Source organism: Bos javanicus, chromosome 5, assembly GCF_032452875.1.
Source record: "Bos javanicus breed banteng chromosome 5, ARS-OSU_banteng_1.0, whole genome shotgun sequence".
NCBI lineage: Eukaryota > Metazoa > Chordata > Mammalia > Artiodactyla > Bovidae > Bos > Bos javanicus.
Window position 1 is genome coordinate 64,249,182 of NC_083872.1, and position 25,279 is coordinate 64,274,460.

General features: G+C 39.7%; 2 protein-coding genes across 5 annotated transcripts in view; one reads left to right on the forward strand and one right to left on the reverse strand.

Annotated features, from left to right (window-relative positions):
• The window catches only part of ANKS1B (ankyrin repeat and sterile alpha motif domain containing 1B), a 1,160,119-nt gene that overhangs the window by 858,093 nt on the left and 276,747 nt on the right, over positions 1 to 25,279 (reverse strand). The window lies entirely within an intron of this gene.
• Positions 14,157 to 14,810, forward strand: GARIN6 (golgi associated RAB2 interactor family member 6). The gene is given in 1 exon segment (XM_061419012.1): positions 14,157 to 14,810. A coding segment is annotated over 1 exon segment (654 nt).

The following is a 25,279-nucleotide window of genomic DNA, read 5'->3' on the forward strand; positions in this document are numbered from 1 at the left end:
GGCAGAAAGTGAAGAAGAACTAAAGAGGCTCTTGATGAAAGTGAAAGAGGAGAGTGAATAAGTTGGCTTAAAACAACATTCAGAACACTAAGATCATGGCATCTGGTCCCATCACTTCATGGTAATTAGATGGGGAAACAATGGAAATAGAGAGAAACTTTATTTGGGGGGGGGGCTCCAAAATCACTGCAGATGGTGACTGCAGCCATGAAATTAAAAGATGCTTCCTCCTTGGAATAAAAGCTATGACCAACCTAGACAGCATATTAAAAAAGAGAGACATTACTTTATCAACAAAGGTCTGTCTAGTCAAAGCTATGGTTTTTCCAGTACTCATATACGGATGTGAGTGTTGGACTATAAAGAAAGCTGAGCACCAAAGAATTGATGCTTTTGAACTGTGGTGCTGGAGAAGACTCTTGAGAGTCTCTTGGACTGCACGGAGATCCAAGCAGTCAATCTTAAAAGAAATCAGTCCTGAATATTCATTGGAAGGACTCATGCTGAAGCTGAAACCCCAATACTTTGGCCACCTGACGTGAAGAACTGACTCATTTGAAAAGACTCTGATGCTGGGAAAGATTGAAGGCGGGAAGAAAAGGGGACAACAGAGGATGGGATGGTTGGATGGCATCACCAACTTGATGGACATGAGTTTGAGTAAGCTCCAGAAGTTGGTGATGGACAGGGAAGCCTGGCATGCTGCAGTCCATGAGGTTGCTGAGTTGGACACAACTGAGTGACTGAACTGAACTGATATATGCATGTGTATATGTATAGATATATGTGTGTATATATATATATATATATATTCATAAACCTTGCACAGCAAAAAATGCAAAAATTCATCAAAATGGTTCTGTTTTGAACAATATGTCAATAATTTTTTCTTTATTTTTCTGCTATTCTGAAATAGCATATAATACTTTCAATAATCAAAAACTGAACATATATGTTATAGAATACTAACTTACAAGTCAAGGAACAAAATATAACTTCCTTCCATAGTACTGAGATTTCTCTGATCTAGCCCCATGTATGTGTGCATGCTTATCGCTTCAGTTGTGTCCAGCTTTTTGCAATTATATGAACTGTATTTCACCAGGCTCCTCTATCCCTGGGAATTCTGCAGGCAAGAATACTGGTGCGGGTTGCCATGCCCTCCTGCAGGGGATCCTCCCAACCCAGGGATGGAACCCACATCTCTTATGTCTCCTGCATTGGCAGGTGGGTTCTGTACCACTAGTGCCACCTGGGAAGCCTAAATCTACCCCTATAGGCAATCAAACCTTCTTGACATTTTGGTGTTCTGCTTGGGTAGTTTGTCTTTATTAATACATATGAACACAGATGTATGCTTAATATAATTAGGTAGGAGTATACAGAAGATTTTTAATGTAAATTAAATCAAGTAAATTCTTGCTTAAAATCCTCTGATGGTTTCTCATTTGAATTAGAATAAAGTCAAAAAAGTCAAAACTCTTTACCCAGATTTACCAAGCTCAATAAAATTTGGCCCCTAACTAGCTCTTTGACCTCAACCTCCAACTGTTCCCCTAACTCACTCTAGGGCAGCCCTCTGCCCTGAGACTGAAAGTGAACTGACGCTTCATTTTGCCTGACACAGAGATCTTCACATGGCTAACCTCTTCCTGTCCTTAGGTCTCAACTCAAATGGCACCTTTCCAGGGAGGCCTTCCTCGATTATGCAATTTAATTTTCTGCTATCAAAACTTATCTATTTATTTACTTGCTATTGTTTTCCTTACTAGAATGCAAACTTTTTACCACTGTATCCTCATCACTTAAAATACTATTCAATTTATAGGAAGAAAACAGTTAATATGTTAAAGGGATAATTACCTAAGAAAGGAGTGATAAGAATAGTAGCTGTCCATGGTACCAATTTTGGCTTAGGACTCTACAAATATATACAGATGGTTTACCGTCTTACCAATTTCATGGCAACAATGTAGCTGATATAAATTAATATTAATACATATGCAAATAAAAATACTTCTGAATAAGGCCAAGACATGAAGAAACATTCACAGGAGAGGATAAGACTATAGGAGTCTTGTTGATTTACAGACAGTAGGGAATGAGAGAAGGGAAGGGAATTTGAGTTCAATGAGAGCAATAAAAAGATGAGAGTTTGAGTGATGATAGGTGACCTAAGTGGTGGCTGAGGCATGATGATATTAACCCAGAAAGTCTCCTTGCAGAGGGTGAATACTGGGTTCTGTGCTCTAGTGTATAATATGCCAGGCAGCTTCTTACCCAGATAACCCTCAAAGGAATGGCTGCAAGTAAAAGCATTTATATTCCTCAATTAAAGGATTCTTTTTGTAAGTCTATTAAACTGTTTTATTGACTGCATTATGATACAAACATGAAAAAGGAACTATTTAGAATGATGTACATTATTTCTTACTGTCTAAAAGATTCAGGTTCATCCAAATGCTGGACGATGACCAATGTCCCCAGAATGTATATTGTCAGGAGCTCCAGTATCAAGGTATCATAGAAATATTTAAAACTAGGAAAAACAAAATCATTTTTAAAAATCCAGTGGCTCAGTGGTAAAGAATATGCCTACCAATGCAGGAGATGCAGGAGATGGGAGTTCAGTCCCTGGGTTGGGAAAATCTCCTAGAGGTAGCAATGGCAATCCACTCCAGTATTCTAAACCCCATGGACAGAGGAGCCTGGATGGCTACAGTCCATGGGGTAGCAAAGAGTTGGACATAACTTAGCGACTGAGCAGCAGCAGGAAAGATGAAATACATAAGAATATATTTTAAAGTGACTACATAAATGGAAAAAGAACTATGAAAACAAGTTAGAATTAAGAAACTGTAACATGCATGTTAAAACATTACTATGAACTAAAATTCTGAAACCAAAAGAAAGACAGAATTGGCAAGCCATTTGTATTATCTTTTCTGATTTTTTATTTTCTAATTTTTGAGGCACAAAACAAAATGATCTCCAAAAGAAGCACTTCTGATATGCCAAGTTGTTTTTGAGACTAGTTTAACCATATAAGAACCATCTGAGTATGTATAATCCCATTATATATAGTTGAAGAAATCAAGGCATTAAAATGAATCAGCTTTATTAACTGTATCTGAGAAGTTATGTAAAAATAGTTGTCTTTGAAATGTCTTGACCTAAGGAAATTTAAAGATTACATAACGAACTGAAATATATTAATATATATTGGTTTCTAAATATTTTTCTGTTGCAACACAACATATGCTGCTATACACAAAACAATTTAAGAGTAAATTACAAACTTAATTATCATAAAATGATAAGCCCTGAAATAATACATTTTTAATGTATTTTAGGTAGCCAGCTGTCCACTTGTTGCAATGAAAAATGACTCATCAAAGGTATATAACATTCTATAATTTCCTCTCCACATTCAGGTGACAGAGACAAATTGCTCAAGCTTCCACCTTGTATTCCTATCACCACTATATGTTTGAAAAATCAATATACCACTTGCGGTCAAAGATTACAAATACAACCTACATTCTACATTTGTAGATTACAAATAGAACCTACAGCTCTTTTTTTCTTCTCCATCTATCTTACCATTTTCCTTTCATCATCACCCACCGATTATTTCCTCTCCCTTTTCACTTGTTCTCTTCTTAGAGCTGTATGTATCCCCTTCCTGACACATACCAATCCCAGCCCCTCACCCTTGTACCCAAGAAGAAGTAACTTTTTACTCACTTTTCCAGTACATTAAGCTACTGTAGCAAGAGGCTGCAGGGGCTGACTAACACAAATTAGGTGGAGTGCAAAACCATCTTGGAAAACTGGGTTTGGTAAGGAGCAGGATAACAGGGGGAAGAGGCACATGGAAAAGGGAGTATCATGGCCCAGCCTGAGCAGAGCTGGATTGCAGAGTCTCACTGAAGAGCTGTGGTGCATTATCACACCTAGGCAAAAACATGCCAAAAACACAAAAAAGAGCAAGGCTGGGGATAACCTTCATTTTTTTGTTTATGGTTGTTTCTCCCTTCCAGTATAAAATATACGGCTCATCCATAGGATATAAAAAGATAGTGGACGCCATTTTTCTTTTAACAAGTTCCCTTATAATTCCTATTAATTTTGTCTATTTTCAGAATGTAGAAGCCTAATAAGTAGGACCAAATCTCAGTTGCACCAGGAATTAAAGTAAGTAATAAAAGTCCTTCTAGGAGTTCATTCAAATTAAATAGAGCTTTATTTTTACCAGTAAGGTAACTGTAAGAAGTACAGTGGATAAAATATTTGTTGACAGATACAGAAAACAATGTAACATTTTACTAATGAACACTCAATGGAGATATCATTTGCCTTTTTCTGCATTGTTCCCATTTACTTATTAATTGGTTATTAATTCATCCTTTTTAAAATATTTGATTCATCGAATAGTGTATAAAACAAAAACTGCATACATCCATTAGACAACATAAAGGCTAATGTTTTATGTGTTAGGTTTTCTGTAGGCACTTGACACTGGTCAACTCATTTAATTCTCACAAAACAATGTATAGAATCATCCTCATTTTACAAATGTGGAAACTGAGGTTGATTCAGAGAGGTTGAATATATTTTTAGCAAGTTATCAAAAGAGAATAAGAATTCAAATTACCAAAATGAATGCTTTTTATACCACTCTAGCTTATCTCCCTATAAGGAAGATAGCAAGAAAAATTCAGAATTTAATTAGCATAGCCTGAGTGCCTACCGTATGCAAGGCAAAACCAGAGTGTGCTGAAGCATAAACATTTGTTATACACAGACACTGCCCTTAGGCAGCTAACAACCTAAAACAATGGATATTGGGAATAAACTCTGAATATTCATTAGAAGGACTAATGCTGAAGCTGAAGCTCCAGTACTTCGGCCACCCGATGAGAAGAGCTGATTAACTGGAAAGGACCTTGATGCTGGGAAAGATTGAGAACAAGAGGAGAAGAGGGTGAAAGAGGATGAGATGGTTGGATGGCATCACCACCTCGATGGACATGAGTTTGAGCAAACTCCAGGAGATAGGGAAGGATAGGAAAGCCTGGCATGCTGCAGTCCATGGGGTCGCAAAGACTCAGACATGACTGAGCAACTGACCTACTATATATATATATATATATATATATATATATATATATATACACACACACACACACACACATACATATATATAATCATAATAAAAGGGAGAGATTCACAGATGTAAAAAAATAAGTTATCTGAATATTAAGAGAAATACTTCTGGCAGGGGAGGACTGACTAAACCTTTAGGAAGGAAAAAGCATTTGAGTTGGGCCTTAACGTCGATAGAATTAATAGTTTTGCACCAAATAGTTGCTCACTAACACTTGGAAGAAGTACCCATCTCACATACCACAGAGGGTACACATATCATTTAGAATTTAGCTTCTAAAAGTCCAGAGTGGTTTTATACCAGCTGTACTGTGGTTTCAATTGCTGAGAAATGTGTTTAAGTTGAACACCTAAAATTATTTCTGTGAAATTGTGCTTTGAGTTTGAAAGTTTAGAAACTGGCACTTCAGAGACTTGTTACCTATAGAGCATACATTTTTTGCCTTCTTTTAATAAGTTCTTACTTTTCTTCACAGGATAAAACATTTTATCACCTGAAAATATTTCCAAGTAGATCCATATTGATATCGATTTCACTATCAGTAGTAGGGTTCTAATTTTTTTTATTCCATAGTCCAGTGGTCAGTAAACTTCAGCAAAAATCCAGCCACTGCCCATTTTCACAAATAAGGCTGTTATTTAATAACTTGAAACAGAGATCATACAGTATCAAAGCCTAAAATAGTCACTATCTAACTTTTACAGATTTAAGGGACTAGATCTGATAGATAGAGTGCCTGATGAACTATGGACTGAGGTTCGTGACATTGTACAGGAGATAGGGATCAAGACCATCCCTATGGAAAAGAAATGCAAAAGCAAAATGGCTGTCTGGGGAGGCCTTACAAATAGCTGTGAAGAGAAGAGAAGCAAAAAGCAAAGGAGAAAAGGAAATATATAAGCATCTGAATGCAGAGTTCTAAAGAATAGCAAGAAGAGATAAGAAAGCATTCCTCAGCGATCAATGCAAAGAAAGAGAGGAAAACAACAGAATGGGAAAGACTAGAGATCTCTTCAACAAAATTAGAAATAACAAGGGAACATTTCATTCAAAGATGGGCTCGATAAAGGGCAGAAATGGTATGGACCTAACAAAACAAGAAGATATTAAGAGGTGGCAAGAATACACAGAAGAACTGTACAAAAAAGAGTTTCATGACACAGATAATCACGATGGTATGATCACCTACCTAGAGCCAGACATCCTGGAATGTGAAGTCAAGTGGGCCTTAGAAAGCATCACTACGAACAAAGCTAGTGGAGGTGATGGAATTCCTGATGACGCTGTGAAAGTGCTGCACTCAATATGCCAGCAAATTTGGAAAACTCAGCAGTGGCCATGGGACTGGAAAAGGTCAGTTTTCATTCCAATCCCAATGAAAGGCAATGCCAAAGAATGCTCAAACTACTTCACAATGCTCAAAGTTCTCCAAGCCAGGCTTCAGTATACATGAACTGTGAACTTCCAAATGTCCAAGCTGGTTTTAGAAAAGGCAGAGGAACCAGAGATCAAATTGCCAACATCTGCTGGATCATCAAAAAAGCAAGAGAGTTCCAGAAAAACATCTATTTCTGCTTTATTGACTATGCCAAAGCCTTTGACTGTGTGGATCACAATAAACTGTGGAAACTTCTGAAAGAGATGGGAATACCAGACCACCTGACCTACCTCTTGAGAAATCCATATGCAGGTTAGAAGGCAACAGTTAGAACTGGACATGGAACAACAGATTGGTTCCAAATAGGAAAAGGAGTATGTCAAGGCTGTATAGTGTCACCCTGCTTATTTAACTTATATGCAGAGTGTATCATGAGAAACGCTGGACTGGAAGAAGCACAAGCTGTAATCAAGATCGCCAGGAGAAATATCAATAACCTCAGATATGCAGATGACACCACCCTTATGGCAGAAAGTGAAGAGGAACTCAAAAGCCTCTTGATGAAAGTGAAAGAGGAGAGTGAAAAAGTTGGCTTAAAGCTTAACATTCAGAAAACTAAGATCATGGCATCTAGTCCCATCATTTCATGGGAAATAGATGGGGAAACAGTGGAAACAGTGGCTGTTTTATTTTGGGGGGCTCCAAAATCACTGTAGATGGTGATTGCAGCCGTGTAATTAAAAGACACTTACTCCTTGGAAGGAAAGTTATGACCAACCTAGATAGCATATTCAAAAGCAGAGACATTACTTTGCCAACAAAGGTCCGTCTAGTCAAGGCTAATGTTTTTCCTGTGGTCATGTATGGATGTGAGAGTTGGACTGTGAAGAAAGCTGAGGGCTGAAGAATTGATGCTTTTGAACTGTGGTGTTGGAGAAGACTCTTGAGAGTCCCTTGGACTGCAAGGAGATCCAATCAGTCCATTCTGAAGGAGATCAGAATTTCCTGGGATTTCTTTGAAAGGAATGATGCTAAAGCTGAAGCTCCAGTACTTTGGCCACCTCATGTGAAGAGTTGACTTATTGGAAAAGACTGTGATGCTGGGAGGGATTGGGGGCAGGAGGAGAAGGGGATGCCAGAGGATGAGATGGCTGGATGGCATCACTGACTCAATGGACGTGAGTCTCAGTGAACTCCGGGAGTTGGTGATGGACAGGGAGGCCTGGCATGCTGTGGTTCACGGAGTCACAAAGAGTCAGACACGACTGAGCAACTGAACTGAACTGAACTGAATAAAGGAAAACAAAATTTAAAAATGTGTGATACAGCTAATGTAGCATTAGAAAGGGCTTTATAGCCTTAATACATCAGTTCAGTTCAGTTCAGTTCAGTCAGTCATGTCCGACTCTTTGCGACCCCAGGAATCACAGCACGCCAGGCCTCCCTGTCCATCACCAACTCCTGGAGTCCACCCAATCCCATGTCCATCAGGTCAGTGATGCCATCCAACCATCTCATCCTCTGTTGTCCCCTTCTCCTCTTGCCCTTAATCTTTCCCAGCATCAGGGTCTTTTCCAATGAGTCAGTTCTTCACATCAGGTGGCCAAATTATTGGAGTTTCAGCTTCAACATCAGTCCTTCCAATGAACACCCAGGACTGATCTCCTTGCAGTCCAAGGGACTCTCAAAGGTCTTCTCCAAAATACATTTCAAAAGCGTCAATTCTTCGGCACTCAGCTTTCTTTATAGTCCAACTCTTAGAACCATACATGACCACTGGAAAAACCATAGCCTTGACTAGATGGACCTTTGCTGACAAAGTAATGTCTCTGCTTTTTAATATGCTGTCTAGGTTGGTCATAACTTTCCTTCCAAGGAGTAAGCATCTTTTAATTTCATCACTGCAATCACCATCTACAGTGATTTTGGAGACCCCAAAAAAAGTCAGCCACTGTTTCCACTGTTTCCCCATCTATTCGCCATGAAGTGAAGACTCTTGAGAGTCCCTTGGACTGCAAGGAGATCCAACCAGTCCATTCTAAAGGAGATCAACCCTGGGTGTTCTTTGGAAGGAATGGTGTTAAAGCTGAAACTCCAGTAATTTGGCCACCTCATGCGAAGAGTTGACTCATTGGAAAAGACTCTGATGCTGGGTGGGATTGGGGGCAGGAGGAAAAGGGGATGACAGAGGATAAGATGGCTGGATGGCATCACTGACTCAGTGGATGTGAGTTTGAGTGAACTCCGGGAGATGGTAATGGACAGGGAGCCTGGCGTGCTGTGATTCATGGGGTTGCAAAGAGTCGGACAAGACTGAGCGACTGAACTGACTGACTGACTGATGCAAACTGTAATTGTTTGCATTTACCACCCCAGTCCATCCCTCTCCCTCCTCCCTCCACCTTGGCGACCACAAGTTTGTTTTCTATGTCTGTGAGTCTGTTTCTGTTTTGTAGATGGGTTCATCTGTGTCATATTTTGGATTCAACATATAAGTGATATCACACTTACCTGACACAGGCACACTGTGTGACTTACTTCACCTAGTACAATAATCTCTAACTGCATCCATGTTGCTGCAAAGAGCATTATTTGTTCTTCTTAATGTTTGAGTAGTATTCCATTGTATATGTATATGACATCTTTGTCCATTCATCTGTCGATGGATATTTAGGTTGTTTCCATGTTTTGCCTATTCTGAATAGTGCTGCTAGAACATAAGAGTATATGTATCTTTTGGTATAAAAACAGGCATATGGACCAATGGAACTGAAAAGAGAGCCCAGAAATAAATCCAAACACCTATGGTCAATTAATCTTCGACAAAGGAGGCAAGAATATAAAAATGGGAAAAAGACCGTCTCTTCAAAGACCATCTCTTCAACAAGTGGTGCTGGGAAAGATGGACAGCCACATGTAAATTAATAAAATTAGAACACACTCATATCATGTACAAAAATAAACTCAATATAATCTATAAAAACATTGAATCACTATGCTATACATACGACACTAATGTAATATTGTAAATCAACTAAATTTCTATATAAAAAAAGAAAGAGGTCTACAATGACATTTGCATTCCTAATGTTATTTTAAGGCTTTATTGCATACTTAAAAATTGAGATTCAAATTGCTTATGATTTATCAATAGAAGAAACTTCTACATATTGAGGCACGGGGAAGTGATTCTAGCCTGTACATGATTTAACTTGAATTCTATGCTAACTAAAACAGCCTGTTTGTGGCCAAACGCACATTGCTTTAATCATTAAAGAAAAAAAAAAAAAAAAAAGGTGCATTGACCAGAAGTACAGAATGTCCATGTTAAAAAATAAAGATTTTCATACATGATATTTTACATGTTTCAATGCCATTCTCCCAAATCTTCCCACCCTCTCCCTCTCCCACAGCCAGTCCAGGTTCAATGCACGATACTGGATGCTTGGGGCTGGTGCACTGGGACGACCCAGAGGGATGGTATGGGGAGGGAGGAGGGAGGAGGGTTCAGGATGGGGAACACATGTATACCTGTGGCAGATTCATTTTGATATTTGGCAAAAGTAATACAATTATGTAAAGTTTAAAAATAAAATAAAATTAATTAAAAAAATTTTAAAAAAGAAAAAAAATAAAGATTAAATGCCTCCTTTCATGGGACAAAATAAAAAATAAACTCAAAATGGCTTAAAGACTGAAATATAAGACATGACACAATAAAACTCCTAGAAAAGAACATAGGCAAAACATTCTCTAACATTAATCACACAAATGTTTGCATAGGTCAGTCTTCCAAGAATGTATTAATCTCAGGTTCAGGTTGATTTCTTATTTAGCCATCTCAGCTTCTTAACTATTAAGCAAATACTAAGACAGTTTTCTAAATATCTAGAGGAATTCCAGATAAAATTCATCAGACTCAATGAAAATAGACATATTTGCCAGAATGCTACACATGATAGTTATCAGGCCACATAAGAGAGGTTCTACTGTTGCTGTTCTAATGACTGGTTAGGAAAAAATTGTGAGTCTTTAGACTCTATAAGTAATATTGCTTCTGGTTTCCCTGGAGACAAGGTAATTAGCTCAGTGGTCTAATGGAAGCCTAAGATAAGAATCTTGTAACATATGTGCATGGCATGAAAATGCTTTTAAGAAAATCAGTGTATCTTCACTTTATTTTTTAAAAGCCAAAGCAATCTTGAGAAAGAAGAATGGAACTGGAGGAATCAACCTGCTTGACTTCAGGCTCTACTACAAAGCCACAGTAATCAAGACAGTATGGTACTGGCACAAAGACAGAAATATAGATCAATGGAACAAAATAGAAATCCCAGAGATAAATCCACACACATATGGACACCTTATCTTTGACAAAGGAGGCAAGAATATACAATGGATTAAAGACAATCTTGTTAACAAGTGGTGCTGGGAAAACTGGTCAACCACTTGTAAAAGAATGAAACTAGAACACTCTCTAACACCATATACAAAAATAAACTCAAAATGGATTACAGATCTAAACGTAAGACCAGAAACTATAAAACTCCTAGAGGAGAAAATAGGCAAAACACTCTTTGACATACATCACAGCAGGATCCTCTATGACCCACCTCCCAGAATATTGGAAATAAAAGCAAAAATAAACAAATGGGACCTAATTAAACTTAAAAGCTTTTGCACAACAAAGGAAAGTAAAAGCAAGGTGAAAATACAGCCTTCAGAATGGGAGAAAATAATAGCAAATGAAGCAACTGACAAACAACTAATCTCAAAAATATACAAGCAGCTCCTGCAGCTCAATTTCAGAAAAATAAATGACGCAATCAAAAACTGGGCCAAAGAACTAAATAGACATTTCTCCAAAGAAGACATACAGATGGCTAACAAACACATGAAAAGATGCTCAACATCACTCATTATCAGAGAAATGCAAATCAAAACCACAGTGAGGTACCATTTCACGCCAGTCAGAATGGCTGCAATCCAAAAGTCTACAAGCAATAAATGCTGGAGAGGGTGTGGAGAAAAGGGAACCCTTCTTACACTGTTGGTAGGAATGCAAACAAGTACAGCCACTATGGAGAACAGTGTGGAGATTCCTTAAAAAACTGGAAATAGAACTGCTATACGAGCCAGCAATCCCACTGTTGGGCATACACACCAAGGAAACCAGAATTGAAAGAGACACGTGCACCCCAATGTGAACAATAGCCAGGACATGGAAGCAACCTAGATGTCCATCAGCAGATGAATGGATAAGAAAGCTGTGGTACACAATGGAGTATTACTCGGCCATTAAAAAGAATACATTTGAATCAGTTCTAATGAGGTGGATGAAACTAGAGCCTATTATACAGAGTGAAGGAAGCCAGAAAGAAAAACACCAGTACAGTATACTAATGCATATATATATATACGGAATTTAGAAAGATGGTAATGATAACCCTGTATGTGAGACAGTAAAACAGACACAGATGTATAGAACAGTCTTTTGGACTCTGTGGGAGAGGGCGAGGGTGGGATGATTTGGGAGAATGGCAAATAAACATGTATATTATCATGTGTGAAATGAATCACCAGTCCAGGTTCGATGCATGAGACAGGATGCTCAGGGCTGGTGCACTGAGATGACCCAGAGGGACAGTAATTGGAGGGAGGTGGGAGGGGGGTTCAGGATGGGGAACATGAGTATACCCATGGCGAATTCATGTCAATGTATGGCAAAACTGATACAATATTGTAAACTAATTAGCCTCCAATTAAAATAATAAATTTATATTAAAAAAAGCACCTAAATTAAATTATACTGTTTCCAGTGCTACCTATTCCTTTCAACAAATACCAGAATCTCTTGGATAGATTTGAAAAGTTAGTTTGATTACTAAATATATGTTAGGCTTATTCTTTTTGTTAATTATAGACAATGTAAATGTGAAATGGAAATTAAAATATAAAGATTTTGGATGGGCCAGTAAGAACTGCTATTGATGTGTGACTAAGCCTCTCAATAAATAAAGAATAAAGTATTCATATTTCCAGAAATAACCAGATACTTCGATATGAAGGGAAGAAAGTGTTCATTTTTACTTACAGAACAGACAAAAAACTCAAAAAAGATGGCTTTACGTATGTATGTGTGTGTTATGTAAATTGTCATTCCAATAAGTATATTTTAATCTTACTGAATTTATAATATTTATAATAGCCAAATTTCTGACTACTTCTTTAATAAGCCAATTTGATAGTAAAGACTAGAGCATACATATGATGTTCAAGGCTCTTTCCACTGTACAGTTAGGGTACAGATGTCTAGGGAAAATCTCAGCAACTTGAGGGTAGGTCAAAACATAAAATTTTTGATGGCTATAAAAATATTGTTAATAAAAATAGCTTAATTCATCCCGTTAATAGAAGTAAATAAGTATCCTAAGAGAAAACAGGAAATATAAAGAAAATAAAAATTACACCATCCAGGGACAAGCACTTTAAACATTTCGTTGAATATATTGTAATTTTATACCCAAACACGCATATGGATGATTTTACATAAATTGGATCACAGGTATAAACCTAGTCTGAAATGTTTGCTTTTCTCTTTTTCTTAAAAGAATATTATCAGGTATATCTTTTCATTTCAATAAATAAGGAACTACATAATCATTCTTATGACTTCAGAGTATTCTTTCACAGAATGCTCCATAATCTATTTAACCAAATCCTTATTATAAGATATTAATCTTGTTTATGATTGTTTTTGCTACAATAAACCTTGATAAACATTCTATACATCCAGCTTGTTTACCAACTTGTCCAACTGTCTTTAAGGTAAATTGCCTACAATTAATTCTAATTGTCAGCAGTTAGAAGTGCTGGTTAAGAGAGTATGCATATTTTAAACTCATACCTAACAGAAAGTTTGCCCAACCCTTTTTGAAAGCAATTTGTCAGTAAGTATTAAGATCCTCAGATGGGCCCAGGGAGGAGGGAGTGGTCTTCTGAGCTGTGGCAGTGTGGCCTGGTGAAGAGGATGGGTGAAGTAGCGAGGACAGTTACCCTGCTCTGAGGGCGGGACTGTTGCAGGACATAGACAAAGGTCTGTGTGATGAGCCCGGGTCACAATGGACAGGAGAGGATAAGAGGGGTCCCTCAAGGTAGTTTAGGCTTAGTTGAAGGGTAGTTTTTGGAGGAGAGATGCAATGGGATTATGATTGAATACCAATATCTGTGCACCTTAATATCTGTGCACCCTGACATACTGGGACCCTGATAACTGCACACCTTTATAACCAGACATCTACTGAAAGCCTGGCTTCTGCATGCCCTGACATCTCCATGCTCTAGGCAGGGCACAGTCAGGTCCAGAAGAAACTGTCTCTAGCACTGAGTAGTCGGTAATCAGCTCCCACAACTTGCCCTCAGTCACTCAGAGGCAAAATCTGCAGGAGACCACTGTTAGCCCAACTGCTGGAGAGACCAGGGAAACAGGACGCTCTACAAGGTGTGGTAAGGAAGGCTTGGAGAAGGTTCTAGGAGCTATCCTGATAAAAGTCAAGAACAGCCAATATACATTAGCATACTACTCAGCCAAAAGCAGTCTTGCCGAGTATGTTTAACACCTCCATAGGGAAACTGCAGTGATAACTGTACAAGGGGGAGTACCCTATATTCCAATATGCGCCAGTGTTTGAGAGTAACTTTATACAGGTCAGCAGGAAAGGAGAAGTGCTTGATGTGCACAACCGGGCCCAAATGGTGACTGTGGGCATCTTTCGTACCAGCCCCCACCTCACACTGCCTGATGTCATGCTGCTGGCCCAACCAGCTGCTATCTGTGATGACTCTAACAGGCACAGCTCTGCTGCCCGGGAGAGAGGTAAAAAGCCTACACAGATCTTAGAGCTAACCAGGCTGCTTCCCTTGAAGTTTGTAGAGATATCCATTCATAACAGTAAAAAACAACAGCTCCACCTGAAGCTTGCCAGTGGCCGCTCTTTTTACCTTCAGCTGTGTCCCCCTCCAGATAGAGGGGATCTTTTTATTCAGTGGAAAAACCTCATTTATTTCCTGAGACTATCAGCAAATGCTCACAGCAGAACTCAGGCCACCCGAGCTAGGAACATTCTGGACATAACTGGACTTAAGAAAAGAGAAGAAGTGCCTAGTGGTAAGTCTCCAAAAGATGGGGCCAGGGTGCTTAGGGAGAACAGCTTAAAGTCCTGCAGAGGCTTTGGTACAGAGGCTCATCTGGGAATACTCTAATTTTTGGAAGGACTCAAGGCCAAATGAGCCTCATTTGGAGGCCATGGCACACTAAAGAGGTTCCTAGTATTTCTCCAAAGAGTTCCCCAAGGCTGTATTGCAGAGATTTGTTAGCTGTCAGCAACCATTAATTTCATATCCAATATCATATTGCCATCTGCAGCAGCCTGACCATCCAATCTATTCTTGAACATATACTCCAACCCAGGTAGGCAGACATTTTGCAGAATGTATGTCTCCCCAAGACTGCCATGTACTTATTTTTGTATAAATCAGTGACAGTGAGATGTGCATAATTTGTTAGTACCTATCAAAATACTGGGCTTCCCAGGTGGTACGGCGGTAAAGAATCAACCTGTCAATACAGCAGATGCAAGAGATGCAGGTTCAATCCCTGGGTTGGGAAGATCTCCTGGAATAGGAAATGATAACCCTCCATCCCCCGTCAATATTCTTGCCTGGAAAATTCCATGGGCAGAGGAGCCTGGTGGGCTACAGTCCATGGGGTAACAAAGAGTTGGACCCGATTGAGCACACACACATATACATCAAATTATTAATGTACATATCGCCTGACCAGGATAAATACTAACAAAAGTGTATTTTAATAAGTATTCTCACTGACACAAACTGTCCCAGCAAAACTGGAGTGGTCATTGTAGAGATACTGTAGGAGAACTTCTTGCATCAAATGGCAGAGTAGAGTTGAAAGCTCAAAATTCTTACTATAAGCTCTTGTTGTTTAGCTACAGAAAGAGAAGGAAGCAGTTTTACTGGTATCACTTTCTTTACTTGTCTTCTCCTAGGCAAATGCTACCTTTTTCTATGGAAGAAATCAAGATCGAGTGAGCATTCAGAGCCTTTACATAAACCGTGATGAGTTTAGAGCCACTTAGTATGATTATGGAGAAGGCAATGGCAACTCACTCCAGTACTCTTGCCTGGAAAATCCCATGGATGGAGGAGCCTGGTAGGCTGCAGTCCATGGGGTCGCAACCAGTCGGACACGACTGAGCGACTTCACTTTCACTTTTCACTTTCATGCATTGGAGAAGGAAACAGCAACCCCCTCCAGTGTTCTTGGCTGGAGAATCCCAGGGACGGGGGAGCCTGGCGGGCTGCCGTCTATGGGGTCGCACCGAGTCAGACACAACTGAAGCGACTTAGCAGCAGCAGCAGTATGATTATGCTGGGGAGGAATGAATTTAACATGCCTCCCACATACACTGCCTTCAACAGTTCACATACTTCTGCAATTACAAAGCCTACAAAGCTTGATAGGAGCAATTGTAACAATAGGCACCACCACTAATGCTGTGGATGTGACTGTAACCATGTCTGCAAACTCAGAAGAGAAACAACAGCCCATCAGGAGCAACCTTCAGAGATCCAGGAGGAAGCCCAGTCAGCATGGTCATTATGGTTAATCTCAACATGTCTTATGATTGTTGTTAGCAAGGACTGCAAGTCCTTGTGTTCTCAGAAGGTACTTCCAGCCCATCAGTAAGAGCTGTTGGCCTCTCCCCATGGGGCAGCATGAGTATGGGAATTGCAGGAATGGAGACTACTGATAAGCCTGTTCCAAAAACAGTTAAAGGTTTAGTATCCAGACTCCTCATCTCAACCTTACAGAGTGAAGGCTACATGAGTAAGCAGGGTGGTGAACAGAGGGTCTCCACCCATCAGGATTGACTCTTTAGGCAAGAGCCTCAAAGCCCTCAAAGCTGCACATGGTGCAGAGGTGGCTCATCTGAGACTGTGGAGGAAAGCAATAAATCATCCACCACAATACAACTCAACACATATTCTCTGCTCTAATAACATATGCTCTACTAACAAGAAAGCGTAATAGTAAAACTAAATAGGAATTTATAATCAGGCTCTGAACTATCTGTAGCCTTCCCTTCACTTGATATTTGTGATTAAATGAACAAGTGACAGAATAAAATGCTAAAGATCACTCTCAAAAATTTTGATCTATCTATGATCTACATTTATTAGCCAAAGAAACTTCTAAAACTTACAAAATAAATAACAAAGGACAGAAGCAACTGATAGGAGGCAGAACAACATAAAATGAGGCCTACAAAGCCACATAACACCCAGCTATGACCTTCAGTAGGTTACCTGTTTCTTTCTTTAGATCAGTTCAGTTCAATCGCTCAGTCATCTAACTCTTTGCGACCCCATGAATCGCAGCATGCCAGGCCTCCCTGTCCATCACCAACTCCCGGAGTTCACTCAAACTCATATACATCGAGTCAGTGATGCCATCCAGCCATCTCATCCTCTGTTGTCCCCTTCTCCTCCTGCCCCCAATCCCTCCCAGCATCAGAGTCTTTTCCAAAAAGTCAACTCTTCACATGAGGTGGCCAAAGTACTGGAGTTTCAGCTTTAGCATCATTCCTTCCAAAGAAATCCCAAAGTTGATCTATCTCCTTCAGAATGGACTGGTTGGATCTCCTTGCAGTCCAAGGGACTCTCAAGAGTCTTCTCCAATACCACAGTTCAAAAGCATCAATTCTTCAGCGCTCAGCCTTCTTCAAAGTCCAACTCTCACATCCATACATGACCACTGGAAAAACCATAGCCTTGACTAGACAGACCTTTGTTGGCAAAGTAATGTTTCTGCTTTTGAATATGCTATCTAGGTTGGTCATAACTTTTCTTCCAAGGAGTAAGTGTCTTTTAATTTCATGGCTGTAGTCACCATCTGCAGTGATTTTGGAGCCCAAAAAAATAAAGTCTGACACTGTTTCCACTGTTTCCCCACCTATTTCCCATGAAGTGATGGGACCAGATGCCATGATCTTCATTTTCTGAATGTTGAGCTTTAAGCCAACTTTTTCACTCTCCACTTTCACTTTCATCAAGAGGCTTTTTAGTTCCTTTTTACTTTTTGCCATACAGGTGGTATCATCTGCATATCTGAAAGTGTGAAGTTGCTCAGTCGTGTCCAACTCTTTGTGGCCCCATGGACTGTAGCCTACCAGGCTCCTCTGTCCATGGGATTTTCCAGGCAATAGTACTGGAGTGGATTGCCATTTCCTTCTCCAGGGGATCTTCCCAACCCAGGGATTGAATCCGGGGCTCCTGCATTGTAGGCAGATGCTTTACCGTCTGAGCAACCAGGAAAGGCTTATCTAAGATTATTGATATTTCTCCCAGCAATCTTGATTCCAGCTTGTGCTTCTTCCAGCCCTGCGTTTCTCATGATGTACTCTGCACGTAAGTTAAATAAACAGGGTGACAATATACAGCCTTGACGTACTCCTTTTCCTATTTGGAACCAGTCTGTTGTTCCATGTCCAGTTCTAACTGTTGCTTCCTGACCTGCATACAGGTTTCTCAAGAGGCAGGTCAGGTAGTCTGGTATTCCCATCTCTGGAAGAATTTTCCACAGTTTATTGTGATCCACACAGTCAAAGGCTTTGGCATAGTCAATAAAGCAGAAATAGATGTTTTTCTGGAACTCTCTTGCTTTTTCCATGATCCAGCGGATGTTGGCAATTTGATCTCTGGTTCCTCTGCCTTTTCTAAAACCAGCTTGAACATCTGGAAGTCCGTGGTTCACGTATTGCTGAAGCCTGGCTTGGAGAATTTTGAGCATTACTTTACTAGCGTGTGAGATGAGCGTGGGTGGCTGCGACGGCTCACAGAGCACAGCGGAGAGGAGCTACCCCACGTGAGAGGCCAGGGGCGGCGGCTGGGAGGAGCAACCCCACCTCCAAGGAGCGGTGGCTGTGCGGGTGCCGGAGGGCCTAGAGGAGCTATTCCACATTCAAGGTCAGGAGGGGTGGCGGTGAGGAGATACCCCTAATCCAAGGTAAGGAGAAGCAGCTGCACTTTGCTGGAGCAGCCGTGAAGAGATACCCCACGTACAAGGTAAGAGAAACCCAAGTAAGATGGTAGGTGTTGCAAGAGGGCATCAGAGGACAGACACACTGAAACCATAATCACAGAAAACTAGTCAATCTAATCACACTAAGACCACAGCCTTGTCTAACTCAGTGAAACTAAACCATGCCTGTGGGGCCACCCAAGACGGGCAGGTCATGGAGGAGAGGTCTGAGAGAATGTGGTCCACTGGAGAAGGGAATGGCAAACCACTTCAGTATTCTTGCCTTGAGAACCCCATGAACAGTATGAAAAGGCAAAATGATGGATAGTGAAAGAAGAACTCCCCAGGTCAGTAGGGGCCCAATATGCTACTGGAGATCAGTGGAGAAATAACTCCAGAAAGAATGAAGGGATGGAGCCAAAGCAAAAACCATACACAGCTGTGGATGTGACTGATGATAGAAGCAAGGTCCGATGCTGTAAAGAGCAATATTGCATAGGAACCTGGAATGTCAGGTCCATGAATCAGGGCAAATTGGAAGTGGTCAAACAGGAGATGGCAAGAGTAAATGTCAACATTCTAGGAATCAGCAAAGTAAAATGGACTGGAATGGGTGAATTTCTTTAGATAGCTACATGTAAAATATCTGACATCACTGTAGGCATTGTGTAAACAGTGTGTGTGTGTGTTCAGTCGTGTCCAACTCTTTGCGACCCTCTGGACTATAGCCTGCCAGGCTCCTCCCTCCAGGGGTTTCCCAGGCAAGAATCCTGGAGTGGGTTGCCATGTCCTACTCCAGGGAATCTTCCAAACCCAGGAATAGAACCCACATTGCCTGTGTTTCCTGCACAGGCAGACTCTCTATCCACTGAGTCACCTGGGAAGCCCAAGAGAAAGAGACAAGGATGTAAATAACAGGCAGAGGCAGAAATGAAATGCCATGGAAGCCAGGGAACTGGGGTGAGACCAACTAACTCCAGATGAGAAGGTTTAGACAAAAAAGCAGATGTGTCTTTAGGTGAGTCTTGAAAGAAGATAAATTCGTTAGAGAAAAAACAAGATGCACATAAGTCATTCCAACATCTGCAAAAGCAACAAAGCTTAGCAAGATGCCTACAGCACAAAAAGCCCAAGGTATATGGGATTACAGTTCTTATGAAACAGCACTGCTCTTTATTTGTTCAGATGTATTCACTGCATTCACCGAACTCAAGTAACAAAATTCCTCTCTCTTCTTATTTCATCTTCATTCAAAAGTTTCCCTTCCCCCACACTTTCTTTTATGACTTCAGTTTCCTATGGCCAGACAATACCTGATCTCACTGTAGCTTTTTGTGAGCATATCAGTCAATCAAATATTTCAGATTTGGGTTTGCCATTTGAGCAAACACAAGGTACAGTTTTATACTTTATTCCTAGCACCTTTATTGGATTGTCTCCTGTTCAGACGGTTCCCCAAGTACTATTGCAACAACACAAATGGGAGAGCTATAAAGTGTAACTCCCATGTTCATTCTTGGGCCTTATCTAACAGTTTGATTATCTGCTCTAGAGGATCTTTCCCCAACCCCACCTTTGTTCTTGCTCACTTCTGAATTCTACTTCCTCCCTTCTCACTTCTATTTTCAAAATAGTAGTGATTGTTATTGCCAAGAATGTTGAAAAACAAATTTGAGTTTAATTATACTTTCCAGAAAGGGCTTCGTATTCCCAGTCCCTTCATTCTTGATTTCTTTTCTAATTCTTTGCCCAGCTTAAATTTTATTTAACTGCTTTGAAATTATACTAAAGTGCCCAATATATCATATATATTTTCATTTTAATCCTGTTATTCAGAATTACCAATTCTCATAAATTTGAAAGGAATTGCCTCTTATAAAAACTCCAACAATCTAGTCACAATAAGAGAAGAAAATACCTTCTAAAAACCAGAAAAAATAGATGAAACTTGAATATAGGATCAATTCAAAATATAGACAAAAACTAGAAATTAAATCGGAGAAGGCAATGGCACCCCACTCCAGAACTCTTGCCTGGAAAATCCCATGGACGGAGGAGCTTGGTGGGCTGCAGTCCATGGGGTCGCTAAGACTTGGACATGACTGAGCGACTTCCCTTTCACTTTTCACTTTCCTGCATTGGAGAAGGAAATGGCAACCCACTCCAGCGTTCTTGCCTGGAGAATCCCAGGTACAGGCGAGCCTGGTGGGCTGTCGACTATGGGATCGCACAGAGTTGGACATGACTGAAGCGACTTAGCAGCAGCAGCAGCAGAAATTAAATGATTTTGGAAATTAAGATCCAAAAGACCAAGCAATGTTCTAATTTTGCAAGTACAAAGTCTAAGAATTTGAAAGTGATAAATAATATAGTTTTAAAGCCCAGAATCAGAATGTAAAAGTAACCTGGCTCCCAATTAAGTTTGTATTTCCATAATCCTCATGTTTCTGAAGTTTAGCACTCTACTTTGAATACAAGATATTTAATACCTGTTTGCTAGATCCAGCTAAGAAGAATAAATTATATTTATTCCAATCCAGAAAATCTGAATATGTAGGAATCTGCTAGATCAGATCAGATCAGATCAGTCGCTCAGTCGTGTGCGGCTCTTTGCGACCCCATGAATCGCAGCACGCCAGGCCTACCTGTCCATCACCAACTCCCGGAGTTCACTCAGACTCATGTCCATCGAGTCCGTGATGCCATCCAGCCATCCCATCCTCTGTCGTCCCCTTCTCCTCTTGCCCCCAATCCCTCCCAGCATCAGAGTCTTCTCCAATCAGTCAAGTCTTCGCATGAGGTGGCCAAAGTGCTGGAGTTTCAGCTTTAGCATCATTCCTTTCAAAGAAATCCCAGGGCTGATCTTCAGAATGGACTGGTTGGATCTCCTTGCAGTCCAAGGGACTCTCAAGAGTCTTCTCCAATACCATGGTTCAAAAGCATCAATTCTTCGGTGCTCAGCTTTCTGCACAGTCCAACTCTCACATCCATACATGACCACAGGAAAAACCATAGCCTTGACTAGACGAACCTTTGTTGGCAAAGTAATGTCTCTGCTTTTGAATATGCTATCTAGGTTGGTCATAACTTTCCTTCCAAGGAGTAAGTGTCTTTTAATTTCATGGCTGCAGTCACCATCTGCAGTGATTTTGGAGCCCCCAAAAATAAAGTCTGACACTGTTTCAACTGTTTCCCCATCTATTTCCCATAAAGTGACGGGACCAGATGCCATAATCCTCGTTTACTGAATGTTGAGCTTTAAGCCAACTTTTTCACTCTCCACTTTCACCTTCATCAAGAGGCTTTTTAGTTCCTCTTTACTTTCTGCCATAAGGGTGGTGTCATCTGCATATCTGAGGTTATTGATATTTCTCCCAGCAATCTTGACTCCAGCTTGTGTTTCTTCCAGTCCAGCATTTCTCATGATGTACTCTGCATAGAAGTTAAATAAACAGGGTGACAATATACAGCCTTGACGAACTCTTTTCCTATTTGGAACCAGTCTGTTGTTCCATGCCCAGTTCTAACTGTTGCTTCCTGATCTGCATACAAATTTCTCAAGAGGCAGGTCAGGTGGTCTGGTATTCCCATCTCTTTCAGAAGTTTCCACAGTTTATTGTGATCCACATAGTCAAAGGCTTTGGCATAGTCAATAAAGCAGAAATAGATGTTTTTCTGGAACTCTCTTGCTTTTTCCATGATCCAGCGGATGTTGGCAATTTGATCTCTGGTTCCTCTGCCTTTTCTAAAACCAGCTTGAACATCAGGAAGTTTACAGTTCACATATTGCTGAAGCCTGGCTTGGAGAATTTTAAGCATTACTTTACTAGCGTGTGCTGCTGCTGCTGCTGCAGTCACTTCAGTTGTGTCCAACTCTGTGCGACCCCATAGACGGCAGCCCACCAGGCTTCCCCATCCCTGGGATTCTCCAGGCAATAACACTGGAGTGGGTTGCCATTTCCTTCTCCAATGCATGAAAGTGAAAAGTGAATGTGAAGTTGCTCAGTCGTGTCCGACCCTCAACGACCCCATGGACTGCAGCCTTCCAGGCTCCTCCACCCATGGGATTTTCCAGGCAAGAGTACTGGAGTGGGTTGCCAGAGATGAGTGCAATTGTGCGGTAGTTTGAGCATTCTTTGGCATTGCCTTTCTTTAGGATTGGAATGAAAAGTGACCTTTTCCAGTCCTGTGGCCACTGCTGAGTTTTCCAAATTTGCTGGCATATTGAGTGCAGCACTTTAACAGCATCATCTTTCTGGATTTGAAATAGCTCAACTGGAATTCTGTCACCTCCACTGGCTTTGTTCGTAGTGATGCTTCCTAAGGCCCACTTGACTTCACATTCCAGGATGTCTGGCTCTAGGTCAGTGATCACACCACTGTGATTATCTGGGTCGTGAAGATCTTTTTTGTACAGTTCTTCTGTGTATTCTTGCCATCTCACTGTACTAATTCCACTGATTGCAAAGGCTCTGGTGCCAAACTGTAAGGTAGTGAGGCCCTTACATGCACAGTGTAACTCTGTGCATGTAACTTTTCATGAGGCCCTATATGCACAGTGCTTATGGCTTAATGATTTTAATGGCTCCCAAAATAATTCAGATCTGAAAAAAACTGGCTTCTAAATAAAGTTTCCTTAAAATTTCATCAATAACAGAATCATATGTCCAGAAAATCCTGAGTTCAAAGTTGTTGCAAGTTATAGGAAAAACTTATAAGCTATAAGTTTTTTATAAGTTTTAAGCTATACCAGTGTGTCAACCATTGCACATTAACTTTATTGTGAAATATAATAAGTATTTTTATAGTTTGCATCATCACATTAAAAATGTTGTTATAATTATATATGTATATATATGTGCTAAGTCACTTTAGTCGTATCTGAATCTTTGTGACCCTATTGACTCTAGCCCTCCAGGCTCCTCTGTCTATGGGATTCTCCAGGCAAGAATATTGGAGTCGGTTGCCATGTCTTCCTTGAGGGCATCTTCCCCACCCAGGAATCTCTTATGTCTCCTGCACTGGCAGGCAGGTTTGGTGCTAGTGGTAAAGAAACCTCCTGCCAATGCAGGAGATGTACGAGATGCTGGTCGATCCCTGGGTCAGGAAGGTGCCCTGGAGGAGGGCATGGCAACCCACTCTAATATTCTTGCCTGTAGTATCCCATGGACAGAGGAGCCTGGAGGGCTACAGTCCATAGTGTCATGAAGAGTCAGACATGACTGAAGTGACTAAGCATACACACACACATATGTTAAAGGGAAACCCATTACAAATTGAGAACATTAGTAAAAGAAGACTAGAAGAGAACTTGGTAAAAGAATTCTGTTTGATTTGTTAGATTAAATACATTTTTTAAAAAGGTACTGCATCTCAAGTAAGTTTATAGATTTAAAGCAGTAACAATTAAAAACCCAATAAGAATACTTTTTAAACCTGACAGAGTATAAAATATAAATTTAAAAGCAGACAATCATGTCAGCTAACAGTGTTAATACAATGATATTTCTCCTGCAATATATGTGCAAAAATATCAAAGTGGGTCATTGTTTTTAAAAATAGGAAAATTAAAATAAGAGATTCAGAAGAAAACCCAAGCCAAGCATGATGGCATATAATGAAAGGAATGAGTTACTGTCAAATGTAAGGTCATAGAAAAAGTAGATATCAAGTTAAAAACAAATATAAAGCCACATTTGAAATTTTTTTTAAAGAAATTCTAGATGAAATGAATTTTTTAAAAAGACCATAGTCAATTTGATGGTAAAAAAAAAGTACACAACATATGCCCATACAATATTAAAAAAGAAAGAAAAGCTTCAGATTGGGAAATATTTTAGGGTAAATATAGCTATTAAAATAGTAATACGCAATATTTATTCAAGTGATACAAGCCTACACAGAAAAATGCCAAAGAAAAATATTAAAAATTATAAACAAAACCAAGGTACTACCAAACATACTCCCAAACCTAGTAAAACAAAATGTTAAAATTTAAAAAATAAACGTAAAGGTTAATAAGGTGATGGAGAACCCAGATATAGTCATATATTATGATAGCTTAGAGTTCTGCTATTTTATAAGAATTCTACTTTTGAAAATAAAAATACAAAAATATTAATTTTATGAGCCAAAAAATAGGTAAAAGCATTCAATTACTGGTAAACTGTTAAGCAGATAAAAGTATATTAATAAAATCAAAACCTATGTTTCTTAATTTCCTTTCTTCTATACCCTTGACTAACATACACACAAACACACCCTTTTAAATACATAAAAGTGTTTTTTAATTTATTTTTAATTGAAGGATAATTGTTTTACAGGATTGCATTGGTTTCTACCAAACATCAACAAGTGAAGAAATGAAACCCTATAGAAAATCATTTAATTCAAATACTAGGTAATTGTGACAATGTTTCAGGAACAGTGTTGGCATTAAATCATAGACATTGAGCAATACATAGTGTGCCTTTATGGATCTCACAGGCCGGTAAACGTTGAAAAGAATTCTGTAAGGTTAGTATAAATTGTCTTAAAGTTTCATAAATAGTTCATATAAGATAAAGAGATTCTTTAAGTGCAATAAATCAATATTGGAATTTGGGTGGCTGTGATTAACTTATGACAT